Below are 21,727 nucleotides of genomic sequence, written 5' to 3' on the forward strand. Positions count from 1 at the left end.
ATGTCAGACCTCTTGGATCTGGTGGTGTTGGAGATCAGAAGGGAGGGGCAAAATCAGAAGTCTGGTAAAGGTGAATGAGCCCACCAGCAGTAATCCAGGAAGGGGCGTGGGTGATGCTAGGAAGCTCCTGGAACATTCTAGGTCAATGGTTCTGAAAGCATATGGCCTGGACCAGCTGCCGCAGCACTGCCTGAGAACTTGTCAGGCATACCAATTCTTGGCCCACCCCAGGCCCACAGACTCAGACACTGAGTGGACTGAGCCCTCTGCTTAGCCGGCCCCGTGGCCAACTCCGATGCAGGCTAAGGTCTAAGAATCACTGATTTGAGTGAAAGGAAGTGGATATGGCAACTGCTGGATCACGGGGGGACAGAAAGCGATAGAACACCCAGGATCAGGTTCCCAGGCAATCCGGGGCTTGGCAGGAGAGCCTTGGTGGGCAGTGGTGCCGCACTGGCTAAAGGAGGTAGGCAGACTCGTTTCCCTGCCACGTGGCTGACTCCTGTCCCCACAGTCACTTGGGACTTCAAATGCACATTGTCATTCCTGAAGAAACTGCTAACCATGTACCACAGAAGTGCCTTAAATTAGCCCAGCAGCTAATTTAAAGAGCTGGAGGATGAAGTCACTAAAAATAAATGAAACCACCAGATAGCCCAGCTCTGTCTCTGGATAACTCTCGGCTATCCCACGGCCCCCATTTGCTTGCTGGTGGCGCTATGCTATTGGAAGAGAAGACAAGAGACAACAGAATGGCTAAAGCACGTGTTTCCAGAATTGATGAGGAGAAGGACTCAGTCAGGGAACTTTGTCCCATGCTCCAGGCCCTGTAAGACCATGCCGGGTCTATTTTTCCCTGCGCGGCCCATGCAATGCGCCTCTGGCCACCGCCCCCTGCCCTGATCGCTTCCTTCCACAGCACGGTGGGACAGTGACAGCAACAAACACCATGGTGATGACACTGGTGGCATTTACTATGTGCTAGGAACCGCGGTTTAAAAAAATTTAACCTTGATGAAATCCCACCAAGTAGGTGTTACTGCTACTCCCATTCTACAGTGAGGAAACTTAAGATACGAAGACACAGACTAATCCAGGATAGAAACCCAGCGAGCGGGGGCCAGAGTCCTTGCTTCTAAACAGTGCATGATGCTTCCTCCGTGCCCGAGGACTTAGCAAGCACTGAGCACCAAGACTCGGGCAGGATACCTACAGCATCTCCTTCGAGCCCTGGCCAGGACCCTATGACTTCCAGACTGTAAGTGATGAAAAAAATTAACTTCAGAGAAGTTAACCTACCTTCCAAAGGCCACTCAGCTATTACAGGGCTACGGGTGAGGATTTGCCCCTGGACCCACTTGAGTTCAAAGCCTGGGTGCTTTCCCCTCCATCAGGCTACAACTCATTGTGGTTAAGCACCTTCTCTAAATGCATTTTTACCTCCAACTGGAGAGAAGTCTCTTACTTCTGATGGGACGGCACAAAACTTCGGCATTGCTTAGGATCAAAACCACAGCCTGCCCATGAAGCGTCCAGATGAATCTGCTTGGGGGAGGGCGGGGGCTTATAACTGACCTTAGTGGGGTGACCTGGGAGCAACAGCACTTACCTGGAGGGGCTGTTCCCTTTTGGTCGCCAAATCACTCAATCCCTATTTTACCATCACATCCTCCCACGAGTCACAGATGCACCGTGTTTGTCACGGGTATGAATTAACAAGGGCCCAGCGGCCACAGCAGCAGACTGGGTCTCGGTCCCTGCTGGGGACGAGCTCCCTGAGCCACCAGGCGGGGGGCGGGGGCGGGGGTGCTGCAGGACCATCTTCCTGCCAAGGCGATGAGTTAACAAAAGGACACACACGAGGATTTCCTCCGGTGCCCCCATTCCCACAGACCCAGAACTCCTGCTATTTCAGCGCTGGAAGGGCCTTCAAGGGTCATGGGGCTCAGCCCTCTCATTTTCCGGATGAGGGAACTGACAGCTCATTTTACAAAGACATCGCAAGATGCTTCTTTTCGAACACAGCTCTCTCTGCTCGGCCCCTGCGCACAGAGCCGGCGTCTTGCATCGTCCTTGCTCTCTTTGTCTTGGGCAGTTAGAGTAAATGAAGCGCACCGTCACGTGGGTGGGGGGCGCGGGCCGGCTGCCCAGCCGCTCCTCCCCACGGAGCACCAGCCGGGTGGTCCCCTGGAACCCCAGCTCTGCACCCTCGAGCAGGGTGACCCGGGCAAGTCATCCAGCCCCAAAGCTTCAGTTTCCTCTTACCAAAAATGGGGAAAACAACGGTGCCTAACCTATAGGGCTGATGTGATTACAGGGAAAGTGCCTGCATCCGGCTTGGCACAGGGCTTCGATACCTGTTAGCTTCTGGGATTCGAATCACCAACGTCTTTTTCTCCTGTATGCCATCATCTCAAGAGGCTCACTGTCTAGTCACCGTCAATGGGAGACATCTGCGTACCCCTCTGGGAACCCCAGAGACCATGGGGTTTCTGTAACCACTCTCTGACATTCTGCTCTACCGGCAACCCCTCACGTAACTAGACCCTGGACCGCCCTTCCGCTCCCCTGTCTGGGGAGGCTCGCTGCAAGCTGGCCAGGTCTCTTGTCCTGCACCTGTCTCTTGTCCCACCTGAAATAAATCCCCCAGATGAGTCCTCTTCTCAGACCTCACTGGATACCTGCCCCTTACCTGAGGATTACTGATGTCACAAAAAATATTTGTTGCTTCCCACGTAAAGAATTAAACTGTGGAATGCGAAGGGGCACTGGGGGAGGGTCTTCTCACCCCATTTTTCTTTTGCAATATACAGGGAAGTTGAGGCAGACCCTTGCTTGAGGTGAGGCATCAAGTAAGAGGTGGTGGCAAGGGCAGACAGACCCAGTTCTCCTGACTTCCCGCCCAGAGCATTAAAAAAGAAGAAGAAGAAGAAGAAGAAGAAGAAGAAGAAGAAGAAGAAGAAGGAGAAGGAGAAGGAGAAGGAGAAGGAGAAGGAGAAGGAGAAGGAGAAGGAGAAGGAGAAGGAGAAGAAGAAGAAGAAGAAACCCCAAACAAAGAAGACCATCCCTAAAGCTGAACCGCCAGAGTGGCCAAAATTCTGAATCTGAATGAAAAGCTTCAGACTCTCGAGGCCCTTCTGGGGGGCAGGGAGGAGCAGGGAGGGCAGGGAGAATTGTTTTTGCCCAAAGGGCTGAGGAGTCCCTGCTCTAACCCCACCAGGGGGTTGGTGGCTGTCTTTCTACAGAAGGTTGGGCCCGTGTTTAGCTTTGCACCAGGACCCGGAGATGGGTTCTTCCTTCTGTGCCTGGCCTGCACCGGCTGCCGAGGCACCCTCCATGGGGCTCACCTCATGAGCAGAGCCCTTGGGGCTGCTGGCCGGCCTTGCCTTCCAAACTCCACCTTCCTCCCTCTCTGTGTAAATGTGCCTTCCCAAATTATCCATGGGAAAAACACTCACCCTTCAAATCTTGGACTTTGTAGCATTTTTCCCAGAAAACTCTCCACAGGCTTTGGAGCTAGAATGAGCCATTCCTTTCTCTAAAACCTTTCAGATTTGTACATCGTCATCATCCTCACCCCGAGAGGTACAGGGAACTGCATCTCTCTCCGGCCCAAAGCGGAGCCCGCGGTCTGTGTTCTAACACGGGCTCTGGCACACAGGAGGTGCTCAGGACATCCGACAGGGAATACAGACGAGCATTGTTCCCCTGAGTTCTCACAACAATCTAATCAATCACTCGGGTTTACTTCCGAGGATGCTGAAGCTTTGAGAGGTTAAGTCAGCTGCTGGGGTGAGGAGGCTGGCACCAGAGTCCTGTGGCCGGGACACTGCCACACCCTCCACTTCGGGTTGCCAGAATGCGTTCTCCTTTCTCTTTGTCCCTCCCAGTGATGGGAAGATCCTGGCTGTCTTCGGGGAGAACAAAGATTTCCTAGTGGCAACGGCAAGGCACTGTCTATGTGACAATTGTAATCAGGGGTTGTATTAGCCTCTGTTTTACCACCTCCAAAATTAGCGGAAAAGGCCAACTTGAGCTTTCATTGTCTAGTTGTGCTAATGAAGGGATCCTTTTAATTACATACTCAGCGCCTCTCTGCAACACAAAGCATTTTAGTGTTTAAACACAGCTCTGCACCGAAGTACAGGCCTTTGTGAACACAGATGATAAGTGGGGAAACCATGTGGAGAAGTCATCACCGTGATTCTTTTTGGCATTCAGTTTCATCCAAATGCAGTTCGCTTTGGGGGGTAATCCTATTCTCTTTTGTATACTGTATGCCTGGTGAACCCTAACCTAGGGATTCTGTAGGCATATCCCAGGCCAAATTTTCTCCCCCCTCAAATTTTGGATGAAATCTGCTCACTTTGTGAATTTCACCTGTCCCTGATTTGCCCTTGAGGGTTCACCCCACCGAGGGGGGCCATACGGCTGTCTGGTCAACCCGCAGTGAGGGTGTTGAATACAAAACTATCTTCACTCAGGGTGCCAGAGGCTTTCTGAGGCTGTTTTCTTGTGTGTCGTTCTATATGGGATTTTCGCTAATGTGAGTGAGACCTTATGGGGCTGATATCACAGATCTTTCTCAGGCAAGGATGCCATGACTTTGCATTTGTATTTGGTCGGGGGTAAGGGGATACCGCTTATTGAGCCCCTCTCTGGGCCAGGAACTCTCCCATATATCAATTATTGTGGTTAAGCCGCAGGAGACCTGAGATGGAGATATTAACATATACTCAGGAACCTGAAGGCCTGGGTTGGAATCCTGGGCCTGTCGCTCCCTAGCTTGGTGACTTTGGAAAAGTCTCTGAACCTGCTCGTGCCCTGCTGTCTTTGTACAATGGGGATAACAGTTCTCCCTATGTCACGGCCCCGCTGGAAAACTTAAATGGGCTCATACACACAGGCAGAGCATTGAGAATGACAGCTGGTGTGCAGTAAGCACTGGGTTAAGTGTTGGCTGTTCATCCAATGAAGCTAAGCTCAGGTTAAATGACGTCATTGAGGTCACGTGGCTCCTGGAGTGAATCTTCGGGCTCTGCCTCTCAAGACCTCATTCTTTCCAGGCTTCCACTGAGCTTCGGCCGTGCAGACGGGATTCTGGGCCGGCGCTCTGCTAGGACACTGCAATCTGAACCCAGCAGGGCATGGCCTAGAGAAGGTCCCTTGGCGTGCTTGTCGCCCTCCTGACCTCGGAGTGAGCACACTTCTCTGGCCTTTCTTCTTCTACTGCCTCAGACACGCTGCTCTTCCTGGCGTTACCAAGTTTCCTCCTTATTGCCCCCAACCTTCTTGGTCTTTCTCCAGTTCAGCCTCTTCATAGTGTCCAATGACGCTTAACCGCTCTTTCTGGAACTCTTATTTCCTGGCTTTCATGCCTATGCGTTCTCCAGGTGTTTTCCCATTCTCTGTTTTCCCTCCTAACGTGGTAGACCGTCCTCTAAGCCTCTGTCTGTGACCTGCTTCCTGTCCTACCCAGTCTCCCTGGACCATCTCATTTACACGCGGAGAAGACTCTGAGATGCGCTCACACCCCAGCAGCTTCTGCAGGCCCCCGAGCCTGGATGCGTGTGCCCTGCTCCCCCGGCACCAACGGGCAGGCTCCAGTCCTACACACCCCACAAAAGCCGCCTCTTCAAATGCCAGCCCGCCCACGGGCCTCCCCTCATCCCTCCCACCAGAAAACACACTTCTGGATTTCCCACAGCACCTCATTTGCACCTCTCTTGTGGAATCTATCATTTTCTAAACTTATATTACGGCCGTTTAAGTCTGTGGCTTCTCTCTCCCATAGACTGAGTTTGTTGAAAATAGAATCCATTCTTCTTCTAGTACTCTACCTCTAATAGGTAATGCAAAAAAAAAAAGACACACTAACAGATGACTGGGGAAGAAAAGTATTCTGTAAGACAAATAACGAGAGGAAATTTGGTGTGATTCTGCCTGAAGGCAAGCAAATGGGCAGGGTGACCTCTGGGCATCATTTTCAGCTTCAGGTTTTAGAGAGTCTTTTTTATTTTTTTTTAGGGAAATAGGGCAACAATAATAATTTCTGGCAATGAGAAGAAGCCGTCAGGCTCCACTCCCTCTAACTGTCCGGTCTTGGGGAAGTTGTGTTATCACTCAGCCTCTGTTCCTCTTCTGTCAGCTGGAGCTGGACAACAGAATCTCCCTCCCAGGGGTGTGGAGGGATTAAATGAGAGGCGGGGGTCCTGGCTGCAGCATAAGTAAGTGTGAATAAAATGTCAAAAATCAGTGACTTCCGGTCAGCTGAAACCCAACCAGGAAGACTTAACTCTCTCCTCCTGCCCATAGCCCTCTTTCCCTCCAAGAGTTTTGGTCTTAACAGAAAGAGATTTTTTTTTTTTTAATTCAGCTAATAAATTAGGCATATGCATATTAGCAACCAGGTCCAGAGAGAAAGCCTAACTTTTTTCTCCCTGCCATTTGAATTCCCCTAACATAGAGTTGTTGTCAAAATCCATTAAAGTATTAATTTCTCTTGTCACTGCACAATTCCCCAAGCAGACATCTAGACAGTGTGCAGTGAGGCTGCTCACAGAAGTACTAAATGTTCAGTTATCGTGGTACATTTCTGAGATGATGCCTCCCTGACGGCTCTGGAGAGGTTGCAGAAGTTCAAGTACAAGGTTAAGGCCGGGCGGCAGAATGGCAACAGTTTGGGGACTGCACATCAAGGCAGGCCTAGGGCTGAGCCCCAGCTCTCCACTTAGCCACTGAACAGCCTTGGGGAAGGTACTTAACCTCTCTGAGTATCAGTTTCTTCATTTGCCAAATGGTGACAATGACATGAGGCACACGGGGTTTGGGGAGAACTATGTGGAATATGAAGCGTAGAGAACCTCGTAGAATGCCCAGCATATCCCTGGTCCTCAATAGGAGACAGCTTAGACGTCCCAGAGATTTGGAGATGTGCAGACGGGGGTCTCGAGGCGGTCACACCCACTCACCATCCCTTCCGGAGGGACAGCTGTGAGGGGTGGTGTTCTTTTTGTGACATCCTGGCACACAGACACTTTCTTCTTTCACAATAGCTTCTCCAAACGCCCATTCAAATAAATTAGTAGCCTCACTTGACCAACACACAAGGCAGGAGGAAAAGGTTTCCGTGCCAACGGGAATGCGGGGGGCACCCTGCACCCCAAGAAAGAAAACAAGAGAAAGCCAATCATTTAGTTTCCCCGACTACCAAGCACAGTGCGGAGCTGAAGTCAGAGCTGGCCTCTTCCTTGGTTGCCATGGCAACATCGCTGACCTAGCGGGTCCTGCAAACACATGCGAGACAGCACGGGGCACACGTGGGAGGCGGGGTCCAGGGACGTGGGCGGTGCGGCAGTGCTTCCCTGCGAGAGGTGCTCTCACCTGTTTTTCTGAAACACACAAACCGTTGGCAAAAGTGCAGCCCTTGCCAGGGAACGGGGAAACTCCAGTTGCTATCGTAAAGTTCCTTTGGTGATCGTGAACGGATTAGAGCCCAGCAGAAAGGCCAGTTCAAACCTGGTGAATGAACAGTTACTGCTTCCTCACCCGCGAGGCAGGGATGGGGGAGAGGGCCACACACCTCTCCTGCCGGGTGGGGGCGAGGGGGCGGTCTGCTCAGCGTGCCTGAGGCAGTATCCGCTGCCTCGAGCGACTGGGTGGTTAAAACCCCAAATCTATGGAGCAATTTCCCATCCACGATCTATCATCCATGAGCCGGGGAAGAAAAAAGCAGAGCACCCATTTTACAGGTGAGAAAATGGAGTGTTGCCACCGTGAATCAAATGAGACCAGACACTTCCCTGTTCTCTTTTCTTGATTAATCTCTGTCCCCTGAGAGGCTTAATGTGTGATAGCACTTGAATTTGCCAAAAATTCAATTCTTTCCCTCACTCTTAAGCTCAAGCTCACTTTAAAAGTCACCTTCCAAGTCCAACACTTGCCAGTCAAATCCACCCAGATGTCCCTCTCGCAGTCAGGTTGACCGTGATTTGTTCCCCAGCCCCCCACAAGCCTGCCAGCTGTGTTATTACTGGCAACTCTATCCGCCCAAGTGAGCCAAGCTCGAGACCCTGAAGTCGGCTTTGGCTTCTCGCTTGTGCTCACCCAGGTTCCCAGGGACTTATGCACTATCCCTTTTCTACTCAGAGGCTCTGATTCAAATGTCCTGGGGAGTCCTAGGAAGTGGAAGGAGGGAGCATGGTGGTTAACCACAGAGGCTGTGGGGTCAAGGCGTCTGGGATCTTGCTCACTGCATGCCTGTGGGCTAAGCACCTTCTGTGGTCTTGTCCTCACTGCTAGTGAGACTATTATCATTCTTAATATGATTCCCATTTTCCTTATGAGACATTTTCCTATGAGACACAAGTGTGGTGACATAATTTTCCCAAGGTCATCGGGATTGGCTGGATATGAGCCCTTACGCATAACCAACACGCAAAGCTCTTTCCCACCTAGCTATAGTTTTCTTAAGAGCAGGGCCCATGGGCCACATTTGTGTGTCACGGCATCTGAGGGGTGAGGACATGACTGAAGGTCTGAGCTTGGTTCTCCCTCCCATGATGACCCTTTCTCACTGTGTGACCTTGGGGAAACAACCAGAAGATAGCTAGAGGTCTATAGCTGGCCAGGTAGTGGCCCTAAGTCCCGGCACCCGGCAATGTGACTTTATTTGGAAAAGGATCTTTACAGATGCAGTCAAGTTAAGGATCTTGAGAGGAGGTTATCCTAGATTTGGAGAAGGCCCTAAATCGAGGGACAGCTATTCTCAGAAGAGAAAGGCAGGGCAAGATCTGACACAGACACACAGAGAAGGGGTTGTAGGAAGAGAAGGCAGAGATGGAGATTGAGCGCACCAGAAGCCAACCAGCGCCTGCTGCTGCCACAGGCTGGAAGGAGCAGGGAGGAATCTCCCCCAGAGCTTCCGGAGGGAGCAGGGCCTGACTGACACCGCCTGGCCTCAGAGCTGGGCGAGAATACGTGTCTGCCTCTTGAATCCAAGAGGGAACTTGCTTCTGCAGCCCCAAGAGACCAGCACAAGGTCTCAGTTTCTGAAATGGGTCACCCCGCCAGTTACTGTGAGAGAATATGACTGGAAACAACTAGAAGAGTGACCTGGGCACAGGAGGCCCCCAATAAATGTTTGCTGAACCAAATTAAAATATCCTGAGAGTCACTACCCTGGAAACTTCTCTCCAGGACACACCTGGCTGACTGGTTCTGCCTAGAGCGTCAGGCTTGTAAGATGCTTAACTTCAGAACCCAGGAGCCAGAAGGAGAAGCAACAGGGACGATCTCCACTGAGCCCGGGTGTGGAGGAAAAACGGGAAGCCGGCAGAGATGTCTGTGTCCTTGTGAGGCTGGTAACTGAGTGCTGGCCTGTCTCCAGCTCTGATGAGCCTGTCACGGTGGGTTTCACAAAACATCTGTTTCGGGAACAAGCCTGTGGTTTCAGGCAAGCTCTAGAGATAATAGTATGTTTTTCCTACATACAGCCATGACATGTGCACTGAGGCTGAATATTTCTAAATGTGACCAATTTCTTAAGTGGCGGAAGCCCATCAGACTCTTCAAGAATGTTGATGGCACATGGGCAACCCCGGCCATGTCCTGGGCGGCTGCAGGCGTGGCTTGTAGGGAAGCGCTTTGAGGAGTAGGTGGGAGTGGTAGGCAGTGAGCTCTTAGCCACGGGGCTCTCTAAAGGTTGTCTTAATTCTGCAAGGGAGTTGGGTCCCTCGGCTTTATGCATATGGAGGCAGCAGTGGTTGAATGGTAACCTGTGATTTTTCTTCCCCACGTTCATGGGCTTGGGTTGCTGCTGAGTATTTGACGAGGAAACGCTATGCCAGTGCACATACCAATGATCCCCAGGACGCGAATGCAGCTTTGCTGGATTTGACTCAATTCTGGCCCAAGATAAGCAAGCACGGGTGCGGCATCCCGTGTGAAATGAGCAGACCGTGCCTTGGCATGAGATAGACAGAGCACCAGAAGGCAGACCAGCAATCAGGAAGATGCCAGAACCCTTTCCCAGTCATCCCACAGGTGCTGGGGGAAGGAGGCATGCCCACAAAGTAAACTCCGCCCCATTCTCCATGGAATTTGATGTGAGGAGAGGGGCTTCCACCCCTTGGGCAGGTAAAGGAAGGCCAGAAGGCACCTGTCCTCACGGGCCATCTCCTCTTGACCTGGCTGATGTGCTCCTGGGGAGTCAGGGCAGAAGGGCTTGGGGGCTCCCAGGAAGTCCCAGCCCACACTGGGTGCCTGGAGTGAGCTATGCCCCATTCCCTTAGCTTGCTGTAGCCTTGGCCTCCAGAACTGACTCTGGGTCTCTGCATTCTAGACTCTGCCCAGCCCCAGAAGCCTCCCCATTCTTACCCTTCTGCAGCTGGAGTCCCAGCATGCCATGGGGCCGAGTCCCTCCTGGCTGACTGCTAAGCCCCCAAGGCCAGGTCGGCAGAGCACAGAAAGCAGTGATCTGGCCACCTTTCCCAGAACACCCTATGCCCTGCAGACCGCTTCCAGAGTGAGCCACGGGGCCAAGGAGTCAATGCATTTAGAAAGGAAAGAGCTTTAAGTCATAGAGACTGGTGGTCGTCATTCTGTATGTAGACAAGGACTGAGCTCTGGAGACAGGGAGCAGTTTGTCCAAGGTTTCCTGGCACTCGGGCTTTATGGGTCAGGAAGAATACAGGTTTCCCATCTCCCGGCGCACTTTGCTGGAATAATATCCTTGGCTAATATCAATCAGCTCTGGGCAGACAGCGCCCTATCTGGCTCACGTCTGACTCTCGGGCAGCGGCTTGGGGCCAGGCCCAAGCAGGAGCTCAGGAACTATTATTTAGACTCGGTTGAATGGATCTCCTTTGTAAAACAAATCAGACGGCGGACCTGTTCCTGAAGCCAACACAAAGGTGTCATTTCAGGACTCCACAAACACCTCAACTCCCAGAAGGGAGAGGCTGTATCTGCCTACAAAATGGTGTGGAAGTGGGAAAGGATGTTGAATTGACTTGTCATGTCATTGTGTTAATTTTTTCCTTGTCTAACTATGATCCTGTGTCCTTACGGGAATAGCAGCCCTTTATCGGAGGCCACGGTGTCCAGGCGCTGCCTTGGGGACCTCGATCCAAGGTCGTATTTAGTCTCACCCTCACCGCTGCCCGGTAGAGCATATCAGGCCTTCTTTATAAGTGGAAACTGAGGCTCACGAAGATAAGCGCCGTGCCAAGGTCACACAGCTCACGGAGCGGGAGCGCGGATTCTAGCTAGGTCTGTGCTGTTTTACCAAAGTCAGGCATTCTGACATAAGGAGAGCAACACAACGCAAGGAGATAGGATCTCACCGAGGCGAGTGTGTGATCGCGCCTCATTCTTTCAGCAACTCTAGGAAGTGTCGTCTCCGCCTCCCAGGGGAGGAAAGATAGGTCTAGAGAGGCCAAGTTGCTTACCAGGTGATCCGGGACAGTCTAGAACCAGGGAAGAGAGCGAGAGGCAGGGGTGCAAGGGGGCCCCAGAGCTGGGCTGGACTTGCTGGTCGCCCCACTTTAGGTAAATGACCTGACACAGATTCTTAAAGTTTCTTAAAGTACAGGTAACATGAAATGTATCGTTCTCACCATTGTTAAGGTACAGTTCAGTGCTATTGAGTACTTTTATACTGTTGTGCGACCACAACCACAATCCACGTTCCCGGACTTACACTCTGCGTGTTACACACTAACTCCCATTTCCTGCCTCCCTGGCCCCCGGCAGCCTCCATGCTACTCCCCGGCTCTATGAACCTGACACTCTAGAAAGCTCATGTCAGTGGAAGCATACAGTGTTTGTCCTTTTGTGTCTGGCTTGTTTCACCCGGCACAATGTCCTCCAAGTTCATCCATGCTGTAGCAGGTCTCAGACCTCCTTTTTAAAGGCTGAATAATACTCCACTGGGGGACCGTACCATGTCTCATCTGGGCCTTCTTTCCTCCACGACGGTCACGTGGGCTGCTGCCACCTGCTGGGTGTTGTGGGCAGTGCAGTAGGCAAAATACTTGGAAGCGCATCCATTTCTGTCACAAACTTGACCTTGGGCTTAGTTCCCCAACTCAGGAAAGAGATATAGCACCCACAGTGCTTGAGCAAGAGACGGGAGAGGAGGGTAAACCCCAAACCCCACGAGTAGCCTAGTGTCATTCCTCTGTCACCTTGCATCACCCACTTCTCTCCATTGCCACCGCTGCTCCCCGGATTCCAAGCTGCCACCACCTATCACTTCAATGGTGGGTCACTTGAATCCCAACTGCCTCATCACCAGTCTCCTTGCTTCCAGCTTCCCCTCCCAACACGTCTTCCATGTCCTAGCCACATGGCAGATCTGCCCATGTCACCTCGTGCCCCTCAACCTGTCCCCGTGTCTCGCCCTTACTTCCTTCAAGTCCTTGTGGAAACATCCCCTTCTCTGGAAGGCCTCCCTCGGCCACGCTGCCTAAAGCTGTGACACCCGCTCCTCCCCAGCCCACGAGGGCCTGCCTCGTCCCATTCTATCTGCCCCCAGCACTCCCGCCATTTCTCAGAGCGTAGATTTTACTCATTTGCTTTGTTGCTGTCCATCTCCTGCTCTCACCACCCCCCCCAATAAAGAATGTCAGGTTCACCAAGGCAGCGATCAGTGATGGTTTTGTTCACTACTGGCTCCTCGTCCTGGCGCACAGTAGGCCCTCACTAAACACTGGCCAGGTGCGTGAACACATGAATGAATGACTCCCCTCTGCCTGCAGGGTCCCTGGCCGGGTCCAGTCCTTTCATGTGCTGGCTGTGTCCCCTCCAGCCCTGCCCTTCCACAACCCCATGTAAACCCAGGGACTGCCAGACCACAAAGCTCACCAGGTCCTCCCCTTGGATAGTAGCGCTGGGCCTTTGCACATGCTGTTGCCTCTGCCTGGAATGTCATTGCTTCCACCTCACCTTCATGACACCCTACTTTTACCTCTTTTTTGAAGACTGTTTCACACTATACAACAATTACCCCTTTACTTGTCTATAATTTCTAAACTGCCGGCTCTGTGAAGGTGGGATCATCTCGCTCTCTCTCCAGTTCTTGGGGCCATGCACTGACACTACGGTTGAGGCACAGAAAATGTCAAGGGAAAAAAGGGAGCCAGGCTCCTATGTCTCAGCTGCCACTCCTGCAGGGTACCCAACAATAGACATGATGTGCAGTACACATAGCTTCTGCCACCGTGCCTGGCACACGGCAGCACGGCACACCCAACACAGACACAACGGAGGGCTCACACACACCTGTGGAGGACCTGCTGTTTCCATTGTTCTCGAAGCCACCAACTGCCATCCTGCCATCATCTGTCACCTCTGGGGGCCACACTGGTTAAGTGTTGGCCCCAGAGAGAATTCCTGTCCTTTCCCGTCCTAGGTGTCACATTTTGGCAGCTCACCTGCCGAGCAAAGAAAACCTCCAAATCCAGTTTCTTCTCAGAACCAACGGTGTTTATCACCAGCATGTCACGGAATTGAGAACATCCAGGGATTTCGGGGAGCAGTGGCGCGGATCTCTCATTTTCCATCTCAGACACGGGTTCAGAGCGGCGGATGGACTTCCTCACGGTCATGGAGCTAGTTAGAGACCTCACTTTCTCTTTCCTTAGAAGTTTAATTCTATCTGGTTCACCCTATGGGGCCCTAAGGTGTCTGGTAGGTTCGTCTAAAAGCCTCACTTGGGCTACCTTCTGACCAGTTTTCTCACTAGGCCATCAGCAGAGAGGTGGACACGTTTCACTTCAGGGCTTGCTAACTAACAGCGTCAAGTTGGATTTACATGCTGCGAAACTCTCTTCCCAGGGACCTTGTCTGCTATTCAAACAGAAGAAATAGACGAGACTCTTAACCCTCTCACTTGAGACAATTGACCTGCCATCAATCAAGCAATGGCAGTGTCCCACCCTGGCCACAGCCGCTGTCCTTGGACGAGCCCCTCCATGGAGAACACCTCTGCCTGACCGGACGTGAGCTCCCCTCTGCCGGGGTCACGGCAGTACTGCTCAGGCTCGTATGTGGGGGAAGCAGAGGCAGTGCTGGGGAGTCTGGAGCTCAGGCACCGGCAGAAGGATCAGGGAGGGGGAGCCCGGTTGGAAGTGAATCCAGAGCTCCCCCTGACTGAGACGGAGTCATCAGCAGCCACCAACAGACTCATTCACAACCTCTGGTCCCAGAGGAAATTGTTAAGCCTAATTATTATTATTAGGCATAATGACTAATTAGTAAAAATAGCTACCATTTACCGAGTGCCAACTTATGCCTGGTACTTAATGCATATTATGTCTTTTCGCCTATTTTACACTTCTTTATTTTCTGTTTTCCTAACGATAAGGTCAATATATATTCATGGAAAAAAGTCTTTAAAGATACCAAAAAGCAGGAAAAGGGAGGAAAGTTCACCCTTTGTCTCACCACCCACCTACAGCCCCTGCTAACGTACTAGAGTTTTATTTCCAGGATTTTTTCTGTCTGTCTTTCTGTTTCTCTGTCCTCCGTGTTGCCGATGCACATGGTAGGTGAGATTTAACGTAGCTGTGATCACATTGGCCAAAAAATTACTTCTGAAACCCACAATGTTTCAGTGATCCTTGGCTACAATCATCTGCACTTTATAGCTTAAGAACCGAAGGCTCAAAGAAGGTACGTCAGTCAACCAAAGTCACAGAGCAGACAAAGGCCTGAACCGAGATTCATATCAAGTCTCTCTGTGGTGAAAACCTGTCTTCCCTCCCACTCTGCCCTGTTGTGTCAAGGGAGAAGCACGGATAGTTCTAATGACATCTCTGCTTCTGCAGCCCCGTTCCTCTGCCTGTGTCCTCCGGACCACACTCTACTGAGAGTAGCTATAGGTGTAGGAGACGCAGAATCTTCCAGCCATATCGACTCAACTGACCAGTACCTGGCTACGAAAAGCTTTGAAAGCTGAAGCACCGATGAAGACATTCTGTCAGAAACTGGAGGGAATCTGTGTTTTCTGTCCACATAGATATCTGGAAAGCTGAAATCAGAAAGCACAGTGAACTGCTGTTTCCAGGCTGTTTTGCATGAGACAAACACAAGTGACGTTTACGGAACCGTGCAAGTGCCTCAGGAGGCCTCCGCCCCGGCCTGCGTCTGCGGGGCTGGAAAGGGCCAGGACCTTGCAAACACCCCTGTGGGGAAGGAGCAGCGAGGTCCCAGATTCTCCCTCTCCTCAAATGGTTGGAACAAAGTCCCGGGTACCACAGCTCTTTAAACTGGCACCAAGCGTGATAAGCAAGCGAGATGAACATGTGGTACCTTCTCTGTGCCAGCACTGGGTAGAGGGGATGCCAAGTGAGTAAGACAGCGCCCCTGCCTTCCAGAGCTTACATCTGGGGGGCATTCGGGGGGGCTCAGTCATTAAGCATCTGCCTTCGGCTCAGGTCATGATCCCGGGGTCCTTGGATCGAGTCCCGCGTTCCTTCTCCCCTCCCTCTGTCTGCCACTCCCTTTGCTTGTGCTTGCTCGCGCGCGCTCTCTCTCAAATAAATAATCTTAAAAAAAAATTAAAAAGAGCTTACATCTTAAGCTCTTAAGGGAGACCCTTATGAAAAGAGAGCTCCGTTAATGATGCAGTAAGCACCGAGACACAGTGATAGAAACCCTTTTTGTTTCTACCCCACCAGCTCAGATCCCTACGATCTCTAAGATGGTGAGATGAAGGGCAGGAACAAAGTGGCAAAAAGCCGTTTTTCCGAGTGTTGTGTTCACCGGCATCCAACAGCAACAGCACAGGACGGAGTCATCTATCTTATCTGTCTTAAACTTAGGAACAGTAAGTTGCCACACGATGCTCCCTTGATATTTTTAGGCTCTTTCTCCCTCGCAGTCTGAACAAGAGGTCTGGAATGTGTTTTGCTTTGTTGCAGATAACATTCACCTTGAGCCTTTTTTTCTGCGTGCAGGCATACGTGCGTGTTTGTGTGCGTGTGCGCACGCGTGCGTGCATGTGTGTGTATGCATGTGTGCTCACGTGTGCGTGGTGTGTGCACACATGTGTTCCATCTGAAGGTTCAATCACCTTTCACTGAATCACCAGGAGTTGCACAATCTACAGGATGCTGTGAAAATGAACTGCTTGGAATGCTTTACCTTCCGGGAGGGGCTCAGATACAGAGGTATTTCCTCACATCCCGTCCCCCACCCTTGCTAGCGTGAGGGGCCTCAGCCTTGCTTCCTGATTCCTGGCAGAGGGACCGCCCCCATCAGCCCCCCTCACTCAGGGACCTGCTCTCCTCGGACACACGTGGGGTGGGAAGTCAGTTCTGAAGCTCCATGTGTTGCCCCTCAGCTCCCCAACTCACTCACCCTTGCTCTGCTGCCTTGCCCTGCTCCCCCCAACCCTTCCTTTTCCACTGCCCAACTCCCAGACCCATTTTTTCTAGTTTTTCCCAACAGGAGTGACTCACACTTCTCAGATATAGGGACAGAAATGTTGTGGCTCTACTGAAAGGTAATCGGAAGGAAATGTGCAGATGCCTGAACTTTGGGGAGGGGGCTTGGAGGACGCACAGGGATGGCCTCGGGGACCTCAGTGCTGTGGGAGCGGGAAACCCCTCCTCTGACCTTTGGGACGAGGACAAGGCATCCCAGCTGCGCTCAAATCCTGACTCGGCCTCCTAGATGCCGTGTGACTTCAGGCAAGTCACTTAGCTCTTCTGATCCTCTGTTTTCTTATCCTTAAAATGGGGATAATCTCCCTTGCAAGTTGTTGTGAAGATTGTGATGTTTTATACAAATATAAGTATATTTATAATACGAGATTACATATGCATGTTTTTGTAAGTTGTTTCAAAACACTCACTTCACACACACCCCTACATATAAACAGTGGCTGGCACAGGGCAGTCACCAACCTCTCTGGGCTGGCTGTGTCAACGCAGCATACGTCTATCATGATGAACAAATGCATGGGTGTAATAGAAAGTATTAGATAAATGTACAGTATTTAAAGAAAACACTGAGGTGTATTTTTTCTTCTGTGCTTTGAATGGCACAATATTTATCCTGTCATTTTTCCAGCGAGGGGCTTGCTGGCTGTTCCAGAACAGCTCAGGGATACCAACCAGAACGTGGGTTAAATATACAGGGCGACTTGGCTTCACACGCTGAGTACAAAAATGAAACATACGTGGCTTGGAGGCCCACATTCCCGACAGAGCCATCTTTGGAAATAGCGTTTTCTCTTGGAAGAAAGTACTAGCAACTAAAAATATTTCCATGGTTAATGACGATCACCGGAGGGACATCTCTAACTGCTTGTCTTGTATACATTATCACACATTTAGTTTACTGCCCATCGGGAGCGACACCAGCCAGTCCCTCGCAGCTGGAGTCCCGCGGAGTCCTGACGCTCTGCCAGCCGCCTCAGCTCGGTCCACGACCGGAGCCCCCATCCTGGCCTGGCCTGGCCTGGCAGGTCCTCGCCCTGGCTTTGCTCTTTCTGCTCTCAGCCTGGAATCCTGATGCCTAAGAGGAAACTTGGACTCTAGTAGCTAATACCAACCCCATCCTTATGGAGAGGGATGATTCCATGCAGTGGGGCTTCCAGCTCAGGACCTGTTTGGTGTTCTAGAACTTTCCCACCCCCTTGACCGTTTCCCCTGCCTGTTCAACTGCACCCCCCCCCCGCCACGTCCTTGCCTGCTTCTTCTGCCTGGGCAGCAGGTGCCATTCCTCACCCCCTCCCGTGCTGTCTGAGTCCAGCTGTGCGTGACCTGAGCTCATAGCGCCATGAGGCCACCACTGCCTGGGTGACCGTGTTGACTGGTGCCTGGCCTCCCACGCTCCTCCTGCCGTCACCAGCCCCCAGTTGTGGACCCAGACAAGTCCAAGTTTGGTCGGTCATGCTCTTTTGCTTTGAAAATCTCTGCTACTGCTCTGAACCATGCTGCCCTTGAACCTCAGAATATGCTGGCCTGTGCCGTACGTTCCTCCCTGGAGGTCTAAGCTGTGGGGGTTCTCTCTAATATCACCAGCTTTAACGGTGCCATAGCATGTCTCCTTACAGAAGACACACAAACATACGGAAATCTATAGGCAAGACAACACAACTCTCGAAGATAATCTCACTGTCAGAAATGATCGCTTTTAATATTAGACAAACTCCCTTCTACTTCACTTTTGTGAATATAATCTGTTCGCGTCGTTGAAATCATACTTGATGCAGAATTCTGTAGCCCACTTTCCATTTAACATTGTGTGAGAAGCATGTTGCCATATCACCAGGATTATTTATAGAAATTTTTAATGACTGAACGACTTCCCTCAGGCTAACGGCTATTTCGATTGTTTCTGATTTTCCACTACTTGGATGTACATACTTGGACAATAAATCTTTCTCATAATTTTGGGTTTTATCTTCGGTATAAATTCCCAGAAGTGAAGTTTCTGAGTCAACAGGTATTAACCATTTTTAAGGCTCTTGTTCTCTAATCTGGCTTGAGTCCATGACCTTGTGAACTGCTAAAGAATGAAATCATAGTCACCAGTTCAAAGCTTTTCTATCTATAATCTTTTGTTTGCCATGAACTTAACTATTGCGATCACAATAAAATAGGATGACACGCTTTCCTATTAATTTCAGCACAAATATGGGTTTAAAAATATCTCGCATAGGAGTATGTGAAATGAGAAGTAATGAGATTAAGTAATATTTTCAAGTGACCCACAGTTGCTTTCCTACTAATAAGAAACAGTCATTGAGATTTGTATCTCTAATTATTTTTTTAGACTCGTCTTCTCAAAGCTATGAATCTGAATCTGAGTCAGCATCCTAAACAGCCAGAATTGGAAACAGTGAGCTCTATTTTTGAGTTTCTTATGTAGAATGTGAACTTGGGACGAGCTACTCAAAATTCATTTATGTAATACATTTAAAAAAAAAAATATCTGTCTTCTCTGTGCACCCTCCCCTCATTTCTCCAGGAAAAATTAATCACCCTTCCTCCCATAGCTCATCACCCGTGCCTCATTTAACACTGACTATGGTCTTCATCATGTTCGAGTTATTTTTTCAAGCTGCTCACAAGCTGTGAGCTTCTAGAAGGAACAACCCAGTGCAATTCCCAAGACTTCGCAGAAAGATCAACAGACAACAGGCATGGATAAACAGGAGAGGATTCATTTTTCGATTTGCCAGTAAGCATGTGGATGGTGCCTTGCTAGGAATCTGGTGTATAGCGTGGATCCAAAAGGAGAAATGGAAGGAAGTCCACCACTAGCCCAGAGGCTGTCTCCAAGCAATGGTCAAAAAGAAGAAGAAGAAGAAGAAGAAGAAAATAGCAAAGAATGTCCATGGTTTCAAAATGAAAGAAAACATCATTATTTCATAGATTATTTATGGATTACCCTTCCAGGTAGTAGGATGGTGCTAGATGACAGAATCCTGAGGGCAACAGGTTCCTTCTGCCTTCCCAGAGCTCATGGAGAAAAATGAGAGGTTTTAGTGATTCTACTCAAAGGTTCTCCCTGGAGGAGAGAAAGGACACCTGCAAAACCAGAACAGGACAGGAGATAGTCTGGTCTGCCGTTAATCAAAGGCCACCACCTTCAGTCAGTTATCTGCAAATGATTCGAGATTCTTCCAAGCATTCACCACAAGTCATGCCCGGCCATGTCTAGATCATCCGGTCGCTCATTTCCATTGGGTGGCCACCTTCAAGGGTCAGCAAGGCCTTTGAAACCTGCCAAATCTTACCACACATTTCTCTAGGGATTCTTACATATATGCCGGTTTGCCCTGAAAAATGTATTACTTCTAACGAAATGGATATTTCAAAATATGTTATACATAATTGAGGGGGAAATGTCTCAGGCTTGGGGATCAAGATTCATTAAGAAAAACACAGAATGGTGGGAAGCTTGGGAGAAAGACAGCCAGAGACAAAATTCCTGTGCTGCTGGTTATTAATCCTACGACTCTGGCAAAATACTTAAACTTTCTGGGGATCAGTATTTTCATCTGTAAAATAGGGATGATGATTCCTATCTTTTACAGAAGAGTGTAGAAGAAGTGAGAGAGGAAGAGCGTTCTCTGTGCAGGTTAGGGGTGTACATCCCAACATAAGGCACGTGGACCACTTCAGGGAAAGGAGAATTCTGGTGGGTAGAAGAAGGAGAGCAGGAGGCTAGGTGGAATCTCGGATTCCAGTCCCAGATTCTCCCAGAGAATCCCATTCGCCTCTAACTTCAGGTTTCCCATCTGTCATTCCCACTTCTGACATTTCAGCAGACCCTTTGTTTCTCTCTTCCCAGGTGTGTGAGGCGGGGCGGGGGGGGTGGGAATTGTTCAGTTCAGAGCACCGAGCACGCAGCCATCAAAACGACCCACACGCTTACAGCCCGCCCCATCTCCAGGTTACAGACAGCGCCCCTGCTCGCCACACAGAATCCTTAGCACTCGTCAAAGATCCCACCACGTGCTGGTGTTTCATGAGTGATGAAAAGAGATCCATCTCCCATTTTGACAGCGCCGCACTGAACATTCATAAAATATTGAAATAACTAATGAAGTCATTTTTCATTTCGGTGGTGGTTTGCTCTACTTATCTCTACATGTGTTGGTCCAACCAGTCACGGATTTCTTCATCTAGTCAGAGCTCCTAGTATGGGGAACAGACATGCAGACATGTCACTTTTCTTGGAGGGGCTGGTGCTCCAGGCCCGTGTCCTCAGGAGGGCCATGTTCTCCCCGGATTTTCACTCCCCTCCATGTGGGCCTGTGTCCAAATTTCCTCTCCTTGTAAGGACACCAGTCACTGAGGATTAGGGCCCACTCTTAATGACCTCATATTAACTTCATGAGCTCTATAAAGACCCTCTCTCCAAATAAGGTCATATTTTGAGTCCCCACAGTATATGCTCCCAAAAAAGGGAGCCAACACATTCATTCATTTATTTGTTCATTCATTTTCCTACCCTAATCGAGTGCCTGCCATGTGCCAGGCATCGCGTGGGGTGCTGGGGACCCCAAGCCAGTTCGAGCGTGGAGGGTGTCCATTTGGCCGGGGCGACACCCGCAGACACATCACTGAGTGTGTGTGACGCACAAGGTGGGCACAGGGATGATGGGCACTCTGCTCCTCTGAGTGTTTAGGGCAGCTTCCAGAGGCTTCCATGAGGTAGCTGCAAGCTGAAAGTCTTGCAGGGGAGCCTTCGAGATGGCAGGTAGAGAGAAAGGAAGGCTTGGATCCCAGGCAGAGGACACCGCCTGTGTCAACAAGCAGGGGCTCGGCAGGAAGGGCACAGTTCTGGAACTCTAGAGGCGGCGACGGAGCCGAGGGTATGTGCTGGCAGCGAGAGAGGAGAGATTTAGGGTAAAGACCCGTGTGGTAATTCCCAAGTGAATACCATGTGGTAGAGAAATCTCTGCACTGTCAGAACCCAGACACCCCACAGCTTCCTCTCTCTGCAGAGAACACTGCTAAGAACAGGGAAGCAAGCGAGAGGCTCTTGCTCTCCGAGAAGCCCAAATCAAAATCCTAAAGTTCAATGTCCTGAAGTTTGAGTGAGGAGAGCCTCTGGGGGCCTATCCTCCACACCCATATACTCTTCCTCTACACACACTTCTCACAACTCGGTGATCTGGTTTTCAGACCATCCCACGGCACAGTGCAGCCAGCAAGTTAGAAGGGATGAGACGGATGTCACAGCCATGCAATCCGCCTGT

The 21,727-nt window shown here is 50.6% G+C and overlaps 1 protein-coding gene across 4 annotated transcripts in view; it reads right to left on the reverse strand.

Annotated features, from left to right (window-relative positions):
- Positions 1–21,727, reverse strand: part of TTLL11 (tubulin tyrosine ligase like 11) — a 225,751-nt gene that overhangs the window by 44,633 nt on the left and 159,391 nt on the right. For 3 of the 4 annotated variants that reach the window (XM_082695341.1, XM_082695339.1, XM_082695342.1), the window contains one exon: positions 14,936–15,034. The exons of the other annotated variant lie outside the window; for it this stretch is intronic. In XM_082695341.1, the coding sequence (XP_082551467.1) occupies positions 14,936–15,034 (99 nt within the window). The remainder of the gene's footprint in view (positions 1–14,935; positions 15,035–21,727) is intronic. 4 annotated transcript variants of the gene reach the window in all.

The sequence above is a fragment of the Mustela nivalis genome, assembly GCF_964662115.1.
Source record: "Mustela nivalis genome assembly, chromosome: 13".
Taxonomy (NCBI): Eukaryota; Metazoa; Chordata; class Mammalia; order Carnivora; family Mustelidae; genus Mustela; species Mustela nivalis.